The sequence below is a fragment of the Gavia stellata genome, chromosome 2 (genome assembly GCF_030936135.1).
Source record: "Gavia stellata isolate bGavSte3 chromosome 2, bGavSte3.hap2, whole genome shotgun sequence".
Lineage (NCBI taxonomy): Eukaryota > Metazoa > Chordata > Aves > Gaviiformes > Gaviidae > Gavia > Gavia stellata.
Genome location: NC_082595.1, coordinates 2,257,421 through 2,269,431, shown reverse-complemented (window position 1 = coordinate 2,269,431; position 12,011 = coordinate 2,257,421). Strand labels below are relative to the sequence as shown.

General features: G+C 43.1%; 1 protein-coding gene across 1 annotated transcript; it reads left to right on the top strand.

The window, feature by feature from the left end:
- The first annotated feature begins 519 nt into the window (after positions 1-519).
- On the top strand, positions 520-10,089 carry SDE2 (SDE2 telomere maintenance homolog). The gene is made up of 8 exons (XM_059835483.1): positions 520-627; positions 694-771; positions 1,266-1,383; positions 3,555-3,666; positions 4,203-4,372; positions 5,094-5,205; positions 5,842-6,238; positions 9,388-10,089. Exons 1-8 carry the CDS (start codon positions 520-522, stop codon positions 9,601-9,603), a joined length of 1,311 nt encoding a protein of 436 aa, XP_059691466.1. The 3' UTR covers positions 9,604-10,089.
- Positions 10,090-12,011: the final 1,922 nt, after the last annotated feature.

The following is a 12,011-nucleotide window of genomic DNA, read 5'->3' as shown; positions in this document are numbered from 1 at the left end:
GCTGAAACATCAGACTGACTCTGAAATATCAGACATACAGGTTGCCTTACACCTTTCAGGTGTAAAAATGATAACTTCGGTCCCTAAAAATCCAAAACAGCAGATCGACTCCGAAACATCAGAAATCCAGGCTGCCTTATGTCCAGTTTGAGCCTCCAGCACTTGAAAAACCAGAAACTCAGCAAGTAGGAAACCTTCTGAAAAACTCCAATTAAGGGGAAAAGAGTTCACAGCGATCAGCAGCCCAGTCAAACCGCCCGAGGAAAGAGGCGGAGACCTCGCACGCACCGCCAAACCTCAGGGAGACGCGGAGAAGGGCCGAGAGCCGCCGGGTGGTGAGCGGGGCCTCCCGCCTCCCTCAGCGGCCTCCGCCCGCCCCCAGCGGCCTCCCGCCTCCCTCAGCGGCCTCCGCCCGCCCTCAAGCGGCCGCGCCCCGCCCCCGCCCGGCCGCGGCGGCTCGCGTCACGTGACCGCGCGCCGCTGTCGTCACAGGCGCAGGCGCGGCGGCCGTTGGGAGCAATGGCGCTGCTGGTGCGGGACCCCTCGGCCTCGCGGGCGCGGCCGTGGCCGCTGCCCCCCGGCGGCGGTTCGGTGCGCCGCCTCCTCCGCGATCGCGCTCGGGCGCTGGTGAGCGAAGGGCGGACGCGGCGGGGGGGAACCGGGGGCGGTTGTGGGGATGTGGCGTCCCCGCAGGCCTCGGGAGGCGGGTGGGCGCGGGCGCTGGGCTGCCGGGGCCGGCTAGCAGGCCGCGCCTCTGCCTCTGCCTCCGCCGCGAGGCCTCGCCGGGGCCACCGACGGGGCCACCGACGGGGCCACCGACGGGCTGTCGCGCGTGGCGGCGGTGGGCGCTGCTTCTCCTGGGTGCCGCTGAGCTGCGCGGGAGGGTTTGCTGTGAGAGAGTCCTGTGGTCTCGTACGTGTGTTTTATGTGTACACATGGAATATATCAATTCTAAATTCTTTACCGTTCAAAAAATGCGGGTTTGCTTGGTTTTTTTTTAATACAGAGCGTTTGAACCCTCGGTGTGAATTCTCCCGTAGCGCGGCTTTTCCCCGTTCGTGTTTACGAGCTGATTCAGAGTGTGTTTAATCTCTGGGTAGACAGGAGTGAAAAGAAGCGCCACAGAGAACATTGGTGCTTTTAGGGTCGTCTGATTTCTGCTTCCCCTCTCTTCCTATAGGAAGGAAGGAGACATTGCTCCTCAATGATTTACTTTGTGTTTCATTTTCAGTCGATCATACGACTCAATTTCGCTGTTTTTTTAGAATATTCCTGAAGAAAGCTTGTACGTGAAATGTAACGGACGACTGGTTAACCATGAAGATGTGTTGCAGAATGGAGCCGTTTATAGTCTGGAACCAAGACTTTGTGGTGGAAAAGGAGGTTTGTTGCTTAACTGCTTGTTATTGTTTAGATTCTTAGGTTAAAAAACTTTTATTATACCGTAGTCCGTACTGATAGCAGCAGTCCTAATTTATTAGGAGGTCTCTTGTAATGTGGATGACTGTGATGTAATGTCTGTGAGCTGAAGCCGGAGTCTACGTGCAAAGCTGAGAATTGACCAGGGGAGCTGCAGTTCAGCTAACAACTTTGCTGGCGTAGTTCTTCTTCGCATCCCTGGTCAGCTTACCTCTGCTAGTAGAAATCTGTAACGTGCATCCGAGTGACTTCAGAGTTGAAGTTGTGTTTAAAAGCACCTGGCTTCTTAGGTTTCTGAGTTTCATTCATGGTTGCTTAGAGCAAATATTCCAGGTACAAATACTCTGTGATGTGAATATGTTCTATGACCTAATTGATTTTGTCTTCACCTATTTGAAAAGAACATATAAATGCCAAGATCGCAGTAGCCTAAGAACTAAAGAATTCAATCTAAGACTCCTTATGTTGACAAAATATTTTAACTGTGTTACAGATGATGTATATTAATCATATAAAACGATACAGCCACTGACAATGTGGGCATTCCCTAAAATGGAACATGATGGGTGAAGCAAGTTTAGCAGAGTGTTTGAGTGTAATTGGAAGCGGTATGTTTGCTTTTTGAATCCAGTTCTCGGAATTTTCCAGCTGTTGAGCTAAAATGCTGAATAATTGTGCAGCCTTGCCTCAGCTTACTTTGCCTTCTTGTTTTAGATAGAACTGGAGATAAATGTTGTTCCTATAGCTTATTGAGGTATTGTGGTTTCTTTAAGTGCCCTAGAAGTGGTGCGTGTGGCATAAGTTCGTAGTACAGGATGCTTCTTCCTCACCTATTGTCCGTCAGCTTCAGTTATCCTGGGATGACACTGGGTACGCGTTCTGTGATTCACTCCGTGTTGCTGATGTGCCATGGGGGTCAGTTTAAAATCGTTCTGTAACAATTCTGTCTGCTTCCTAAAGTGTTCCTTTTGTTTTGACTTTATATCTTAAAAGCCTGATAAAAACAGGCAAACAAACACAAGTTGGAACTGTAGAGACTTACTGTATGATCTCAAGGCGATACAGATCATGCAGGCTTAGAAGCGAACTGAGCATTTCATTATCAGACCTAATTCAGCACGTGCGACCTTAGTGAATGCATTGCTGTTGATTTTTGGGCGCGTGCCTGGCTAGGTGTAGCAGCTAGGTGCTCATTCTTCAGAAGGTACAATTCAATAGCATGTTTCGTGAGCTACAGAAATATTCCTCGCTGATGGCAGCAATTAGTTTTATTAGCTGAACGCAATACTTTTTCTGCCTCATGATACAGTCGGCTGTCTGGATTGGTTACCGTTTGTAACACTCCTTAAAGGTACTTTTGGGCCACTGAAAAGTATAGATTTGTTCAGCTTCTGGTTAAAAAAACAGCGCTTGGCACTTTGAAATTGCTTGAAGGATTATATTAATATGAATCCACCTTGTGTTTCTTTGAGGTAGTTAAACAAGTGTCTTTCTCCAGCCAGAGACAACATAAGGTGGGACTGAGCGAGAGAAATCAGCAGTCCTGCCTATGAGTAATTCGTGGCTGCGGACTGTATAGAAATCTGTTTGGAGGGGGGCTCTCCAGCGTAACATCGTACAGCATGATCATCTTGATGAAGCAGCTAAGGCTACCTCCTAAAAAAGTTATTTTATTTTTTGCTAGATTTTTAGAAGGGGATTTAAGTTTGGGGGGGAGTAAAGGGGCTTAGGGGGGAGGCATATCCTGGCTGAATTAGAAAGGACCCAAAATGTTCTCTTGAGCTGAAAAAGGTTTCAAACCATTTTGCTGGGGGATCCAGAAATAGCCTTTCATGTCAGAAGTGCTGCACAGGTTCTAGTAAATCTGGAGTCCATCTGGTGTGATATCAAGAGCACAAAAATGAGATGAGTGGTAAGCGCTGGATACCTTTTCTTCACTTAGTGTTTCAGCATTTCACCCAGTGACAGTTCTCCAGCATGTTGCAACTTTCAACTTGCCCTTTATTTCAGTTGCATTGAGGGAGAGGAAAGTGTTGAATTCACTGTGTTCATTTTCCATAATTAATTATTTTGTTGTCTGCTAGCTCATCTCCATTTGTTTCTGTTTAGCTAATTCTTGATTACTTTTTTCTCAGGGTTTGGATCTATGCTGCGAGCACTTGGTGCTCAGATTGAAAAGACAACAAATAGAGAGGCTTGCCGAGATCTCAGTGGAAGGAGACTTCGAGACGTCAATCACGAAAAAGCGTAAGGCATTTTCTTAGCAGCTAGAATTACAAAATAAACTGACCGTGTAGTTCACTGTTAACAAAAGAGGTCCAACGACAGGCTGTTGTAGCAATGAAATTGTATTTTGAATACTAAACAGAACAAAAGTGAAACCCTAAGCACAGATAGACTGGAAGCCCACAGGATTCTTCGGACTGTAATTATATTGCTGCAAAATAGAGGTGATTGTACTGCAGCCTGCTTCTGACAGACTGTTCTGCACCTCTTGGTTTTCTCATCTGGAATTCTCATAGCTCTTTTCTCTGAAGCTGCAAGACCATGATATTGAGGATATGTGACCTTACTGCTGTTTCTGGCTTCCAAAATAAACTTTACTTACTTCTCTGTAGCAGAATCTCAATCTATTCCCTCAGTAATTCTCCTGGGTGTTGTCAGTTGTCTTTTCCCATTGTCTCCCATCCTAGCAGGTGTTAGAAGCATTCAGTAATTGCAACAAACTGATACAACATTAAGTGTTGGAAATGCACTCATTTTCGTGGTTCTGTCACCTGCAGGATGGCTGAATGGGTGAAGCAGCAAGCAGAACGGGAAGCGGAAAAAGAGCAAAGGCGCTTGGAAAGGCTGCAGCGGAAACTTGCGGAGCCAAAGCACTTTTTCACAAATCCGGACTACCAGCAGCAGTGTCATGAAATGGCTGAGCGACTAGAAGATTCAGTCCTTAAAGGTATTGCAGTTTAACCTCCCTTTCTGTCCTCAAAAAATAAAGGAAACTAAAAGTCTCTATAGCCTCACTCCAGTATGAAAAGTAAAAAAAAATTGCTGACAGTAACTCTTTCAACTGAATGAAATTTTAAATTCCAGTAAAATTTGTTGGACTTAATTTTTCCTCTTTGGCTGCTGCTTCTCTTGAATGGCATTGAACAGCCTAACACAGATACAAGTGATGCTTCATCTTGCTGTGCTACAGTGTCATCTCATAATAAAAGCAAAATTCTGTGAAGGTAGTGTTGCTAGTTGAGCTGTAAGAATTACATAATAATTTTCAGGGAAATGATAAAATATAAACAGGTCGTACGTAAAAACTAGACATTGACTCCAACTACAAAATTTCACTTACTGTTCTTTGTAGTTATTTTATTTATCCACAGATTGCTCCCTTGCTGGCAGCTTGATAGTGGAACTTGAGGCTGAATAGGATGTAGAACCTGAGAGTTCAGTTCAAGACTCTAGTTTTAATTGGCTCTATGCCTCAGTAAAGCTGTGTAGGAAAGCTTTTGCTGCTACTGAGTTTATTTTTTGAATCTTTTGAGTCTACATAAGTGTGCACCAATAGAGATTATTTTCAGTTAGTATTTTAAATTGCATCTGAAATTAAAAGACAAGTAGAATTTACAACATATATGAATTGTGTACTGATAAAGTAGACTTTTAACTTTGTTTTGAAGGATTGCAGGCTACTTCAAGCAAAATAGTGTCACCAGAAAGTGGCAACAGTCGGAAACGTTCAGGTGAATCTGGAAAGAATGGAACAAAATCTCGAAAAAGAAAATGCTTTTGGTGAGCATTGTGCCTTGTTTTTATACTCAAGTGTTAAGCCTTGAACAGGATAAAAAGTTAGGTACATACAAGTAAGCAACATCTTATCTGAGATGTAGACTTAAATAGGAATAAGTAAATTGAACCGATTAAATCGGAGAACTGAAAGTAAGTGTTGCTGTGTTAATGTCATTCTGTCCCAGCTGGAGCAGACAAACTTTACTTGCAAAAACGGACACCCTTCTCCCCCACCCCACCTTCTGATATGGTGATATTCTACTACCTCCCATTGCCCTTTTTCTCATTAATGAGTTATGTTTACAATGAACTTTAAAATTGTGGTTTTTTCCTGGCATTTTTCACCTAATGTAACCTGAAAGAGATGCCTTAATGATTTCAGTGGTGTTTGGAGTAGCAATAGGTAGCACGCATTTCTGTATTGAGAATGCTGTAAAAAGATACCTGTTTTCGGGGGGTGTTGGGTCCTGTTCAATATTAGCAGCTCTTCCATTTACTAAACTATCCTAAATAGCTGCTAGAGTAGTTCACTGCAGCTCACTGAAGTGAGTTCTGGAAAGAGGAAAGTGACAGTAAAAATAATTAATTAAAAAAGTGAAAATAGATGAATATTCATTAGTAATGTACTGATTGTGCCAGGCTGGGATTGGAAGGATTGGATGATCATGACAGTTCGGATTGTGAGGATGACAGTGAAGATGACTCCCCTCATGCATCTGACGGAAGTTGTCCCTCAGGCAGCAGATACAATGAAAATACTGGAAATTCAAATGAATGTTCAAGCAGCTCTGCGGATTCGGTAGAGGATAGTCCCACTACCAGTACAACTGTGCAGCCCAAAGGTACTGGAAGAGATTTGCAAGGAGAGACACACGCAGGTGGGCAAATGGAAATTGCAGCTGATGAAAACAGTAAAATGACAAAGCCCCTGAAGGAAGAGGCCCAAGAAGAGAAAGAGGTAACCCAAGCCCTGAAAGAAGAGAAGCAAGAAAATGTTTCTTCTAAGGAACCCGAACCGAACCAGTTACAGAGCACAGTAAGTATGAAGCAGTACAAAATGTGGTCTGTCTTTTTCTTCAGCTGCTTTTACTCAATCACTTTTCCCTTTGTGGACTGCAGAAAAGGGGAGGGGACTTGTATCCTGTGACTTCAACGCATTAGATATAAGTGCTTGAATTAGAATCATAGTCTCCCTAACAAGCTAATAGAATCTCCAGAGTTTGATTCAGAGCACAAAAAATCCCAAGGTTAAAAGGAAAAGCAGCTTAACTGAAGATGCATCATACGCCTTACGAAAATGGAATGTAGCAAGTTAATGGAAACTGCAGCCAAAGAAGGCTCTTGGTTGATAGTGTCTCCATGGAGAAAGTTGAATTGTAGTATGGTAGCATTGTCTTGAGAGATGCTAAGTAGAATGGGTCAGGGAAGAACTTTATAAGATTAAGTTTTTAATAGTCTTAGAGTTTCTACTAAGATGCAGTTGCCCTTGGCTGTCTGGTATTGTCTGTCTTGAGATCCATGTTTCCCCTTGGGTTTTTTTGTTGGTTTTTTTTTTCCTCCTTCTGCATAAATAGATACACTCTGGATCCAAAATTCTTCATTGAGGGGAAAAAAAGGAAAATAAACCCCTTCTGTAGGATGAAAGACTCTTACCAATACTTTTTGAGACATTACCAAACACTGTCCAATTTGGCTAATCTTACTTATAACATAATTTGACCTTCACTAGAGAGACAGGATTAGTATAAATGACGGGCTTTGTCTGAACTGCAAAGGATGGTGGAAGAGTGGGTTTAAAATTGATCGTCTGGTGTATTCGTGGTGGAAGGAGGTCTCCATTATCTCTGCTGGCAGTCTGGGTTGGTGTCACAGCCCTCAGCCAGATCAGGAGCTGTGCTGGCCATGAGGTTCCTTCTCTGGTGATTGACAGGAGGATAGCTGGGATTCTTTTGCTGAAGAGGCTTCGGATCAGTCTTCCAGCTAAGGGAGAATATAGATTTTCCTACTGAACTGATGAAAGCCCCACTAATATTTGGCAGTAAAAGGTGCCAATACTTGTGCTTCATTGTCCCTTGCACAATATTACTATTAAACATTTTGGGGGGTAGTGAATCTAAGCTTATTCTAGCAGTAAAACAAAATGTGGCCCTTTTTTCTCGGGCTAGGGAGTTACTTGGATTTTCTGCCTTTATTCAGCTTGAGCAGAAAGTCTACCATCAGTTGCCACTGCCAATGACTAAACTCTGATAAGTGAAAGTTTAATACAGTTAAATGGAAAAAAGACCAAGCATGTCATCTGATAAATTAGAACTTTGTCATCTACTGTACTATTAGAACTGGCAAATTTTAAACAGGATGTTTACCATTCTTCACTGTTTACCTTTTGCTCAGTATTTGTGACACTGTCTATTCCTAGAACAGGAAACTCCACCAATGCTGTGGCAGATTGTTATTGCAGGTGGAAATATTTTTGTCATAGTCCTTGATGGATTTTTTTAAAAGTAGGATGAGAATAATGAGGCAACCGGTCTTTTTTTGTACGCTTAGCAGGACAAAGGTTCTAATTCTGCTGGCGTTAATTGTTTTTGCTGAGTTCGTAACGGAGCGGTCTCATTCCCACTGCTGGTAGTACTTGCTCTGAAGTCCCTTTGAGAACTCCAGCATGATATGTACCGTAAGACTAATACGTGCTTTAAGTATTGAACAAAGTGGGCTTAGATATTTGTGTCCTTTTTAGTGTGTTAATGTTTAGCCTTAGTGTTTCTTGTGTTAGTAAATTCCAGCATTTGAATTATCCAATCTTTGCCCTGTTCTTTTGTGGACACGACCCTGGGCTTGGACTAGGCAATCTGTAGAGCTCCCTTTCACCCTCAATTATTCTGCAAATATACTAATTTCCTTTTAAGATAAAATTTTAATCCATTTTCTCATGGCAGGATGAGATACGAGCTTCACAACTTGCTCTTTTGTTAATCTTACTAAAAAGAGCATGCTTTTATATCTATTTCTGTAAATACAGTGTAACTGCATTAGAAATAACGATTCCTCCTCCTCCCTGCAACTGCTTGGGGTATATTGGTTATATTCTACATTGGGCTAAAAAGGGGCTGTTAGCTTTGCCATGCCTCTGGAAGCCAAGGTTAAGCTACTGAACTCCTAGGTGAGATGGCAGGCGCTTGGTTTTAATTCTGTTTTCTTGGGAGTACTTCACTTCCCTGGGGATAAAAACAGTGTCGAGTATTTTGTCTCCAGAGGAATAGGATTAAATACTGCCACTTAATTTTTTGTTTTACTCTTTCGGCATTCCTCTATTGCAAGTAGAATGTGTTAATTCTAGTGGAATAATTTTAAAAGTTCAGCGGTGTTTATATCACATAAAATGACCAGTGCTTCTGTCTTGGAGGCTGTGTACATTGCGAGCCTAAGCACATCTGCGGCTTGTCTGGACACATTAGAGCGAGGCTTTAACTAGCTAGCAGAGGCACTGCGAGGAGTAGAATTGTAGCAGCACAGTTGGGCACTGGGTACGAAGCTCACCTGGGCATTCACCCCGCTCTTGGGTGTGTTATCTCTGCTAAGATTTGCACGTTTTACGACGAGGCTGCTAGCTAGCTTCAGTTTGCTTGTGCATGATGCAGTAATACTTTGCCTGGGTAGCATAAGTACCGCTAATGGTGAGAATATCCAATATAATACGTATGGAGACATTGCTCAACTTTATTAAGTAATTAGGAGTTTGAGATAATCCTAATTGAAGGTATTCTGTAAAATGAAGCATTCTGTCTATACTCGTTCCTCCCCCTGAAATCACAGAATCACAGAATCACTACGGTTGGAAAAGACCTGTAAGATCATCAAGTCCAACCTGGGGAAAAAAAAAAAAAAAAACCACCTCACAACAACAACAAGCCACAACACACCAAAAACCAACCCACCCAACACCACACAGCACCATGTCCATCAAGCTACATCCCACAATGCCACATCCACACGCTCCTTGAATACCTTCAGAGAGGGTGACTCTACCACCTCCCTGGGCAGCCTATTCCAATGTTTCACTACTCTCTCAGTAAAGAACTTTTTCCTAATATCTAGCCTGAACCTCCCCTGGCGCAACTTGAGGCCATTCCCCTGCAATCAGGAAGAAAATAATAATAGTCTGATGGGATGTTTTTCTCTTTGCAGGAGGTGGAACCGATAGACCTGCTGGCATTCAACTCTGCTGCGGAACTGGAAGCCCTGGGTTTAGATAAACTGAAGGTGGAACTGATGTCTTTAGGACTGAAATGTGGAGGCACTTTAAAGGAAAGAGCGGCAAGGCTTTTTTCAGTGAGAGGTCTGTCTAGAGACCAGATTGATCCTGCCTTATTTGCAAAGCCCTCTAAAGGGAAGAAAAAGTGATTTTTAAAAAAAATTATTTTGTATCTGTGTGCTTTTAAATTTTTCTTATTCTGTTGTCATTCGGTACTGCCGCTTTGGCATCCCTGGATAGTTTTTGTTTCTATTCTTAATGAAGTTCGATTAACGTAACACAGAGTAAGTTGCTAGATAGCGAGTTAGTTATGCGTTCAGTACGTTCAATATTAAAGGAGTGAAACTACTATCTTTTGATAAGCCTTACAAGTGGTTATAACAAGTCTTAATGCAACAGGTAAAACAAACTCTCTGTATATGGAAAGAAAGAACCTGAATGCTTTCTGGAAAATGGTTGTATGACACTGTCATCACCTATTTTAAGAAGAATCGCAATCCTTTCTTAGCTTTATATTGAATCTCCTTTAATGTGTATTCCAGGTAGCACAGTTACAACTGTCAGATGAGAAACATTGAACTTATGATCCAGGCTTAAAAGCTGAAGTTTCTTTAAATAAAAAGAATATTTTTATATGGATGAGGTCAATGTAAATAAATACTCTGTTCTGTGAGTTTCTGTGGGATGTCAGGTATCAGTATGATATAAATTATTAATGCTTCTTCTTTCAGAAGAAGTTAATTAAGGGTATTTACTTATTTTGCTCTGGAAAAGTATCCGAGTGAGAGAAAAGAGAGAATCACATCCTTAAGAAATTAAAGAGAATAAAGTACGCTTGCTGCTGGCTGCTGAAGGTTAGTAACATACAGAGTGATCATCTGAAGCTGAATGGGAAATGTAGGATGGATTTTAATTCTTTTTCAATGGTAAAAGCAATGGAATTGTCTCCCAAGGACTTAAATGTCTGCAGTGGTGATGCTTTATCCTAAAGCAGCGTCTGACACCTCAGTGCTGGGAGTTACCCTGTGAGGTGGTGAGGGCCCCTTGCTGGGAGGGCAGCGTGCTCGCGTGGCTGCAGGTGCAGCTGCACTTCTCTGGGTTGAGAGGCATTTAAAGTGTGTTTAGTTCAGTGCCTCAGATTTTACCACCGTATGCTGGAGAACATTATACTTACCAGATTTTCCTGTAGAGACGCTTGAAAAAATTAAAAATGATCTCTCTCCTGTTCTGACATCATACCATCCGTTCATCTGTTCTGAAGTTTGGCTCATAAAGTTAAGTTTCAAATTGCAGTACTGGTAGGAAATGGGCTTCAAATGCTGGGGAGTCAGTTCACTTGTGTAGTATGTCGTGTTTGACATGAGCAGTTTGTATCTGACACTTCAGTCAGTTTTGCAATCTTGGGACCTCTGTCCTCAGAAGCTGTTCTGTTCATGCTTGGAAGTTTTGGATTGAGAGACGGTGTTAAAGCTGAAGGATTTATTCTTGACAAACTGTATAGGCAAGCTGTGAAAACAGTTGTGTTGGTGCAGCTGCTCCAAAATGCCGGTCAACCTGACGGTTTATCCTTCCCTCACCAACGCGACCTTTCCCAGGCACGCTCTGTTATAAAATGACGTTGGAAGGCTCACTGCCCCGCAGGTTTTGGGGTTTTTTTTGTGTGTGTCTGTGTGTCCCGCTGCAGGGGCTGTGGGAGCCCTGTGCTAGCAGGCATTGCTGCGGGGCCCCGGCCCCCCCTGCCACCCTCGGCAGCCGGCCGGGACGCAGTCCTGTTGTTCTGCGTAAGTCCTAGTTCGTAGGAGACAGGGCTTGGCCCTGCTGAGGGCCAGGGGTGGGAATTGGGAAGTGCGGAATTGATCTCTAAGGCAGCAGCTGATGCCTAGGCAAGTCACAAACACTGCACGTGCTACAGTTTTTCTACCCACAAGATGGTTTTGAGACTATTTAGCGTATTTGATGTGGTTAAATAAAAGTCCTTGGTATCCTTTCAACTGAGTATCCCAACTCCTAAATTCACATCCACAAGATAAGCTTTGTTAGCATCCCAAGGAGTTATGGAGAGGTATTTGCAGTGGTGGTAATGACACACTCATACACAAACCCAGCACTTGTGGATTTGTTTTACGCAGTGTTCTGAAAACGTAAATCATGGCACTTGAGGGCTAAATTGTTAAAGCACATTTAAACTGTTCTCTCTTTACCTATGTACGGGATCCGAAAGTAGTGAACTTGGCATTTTGCAGCTTATCATTAGTATAATCTAGTTTATGTGATGAGCAGTAACTTAGATGCAGCAAATGATATAGTAGGTAAGAAGACATTTGGTGGCAGTAAAGCACTTGACATGTCTGACATTTTCATCTGTATGTGAGTCTTGGAAAATTAAAAAAAAAAAGGGGGCAGGGGGGAGAGTAGAGAGACATGGAGGCTCTGCAAATCGCATCTCATGGGGGCTGTGACAGGACGAGTGGACCCTGGCTGGAAAGGAAGTGGTTTTGTTTACTGAATCTGTTTCATGAGGAAACTGGAATGGAGCACACCTGGGAGGTCACCTCAA

Excerpts from the sequence above, each read along its gene's own strand:
- SDE2 (XM_059835483.1), top strand. The coding sequence starts at position 520 with ATGGCGCTGCTGGTGCGGGACCCCTCGGCCTCGCGGGCGCGGCCGTGG. Across the intron at positions 628-693 it reads GCGATCGCGCTCGGGCGCTG|GCCTCGGGAGGCGGGTGGGC; the intron begins GTGAGCGAAGGG and ends GCGTCCCCGCAG. Across the intron at positions 4,373-5,093 it reads AGAAGATTCAGTCCTTAAAG|GATTGCAGGCTACTTCAAGC; the intron begins GTATTGCAGTTT and ends TTTGTTTTGAAG.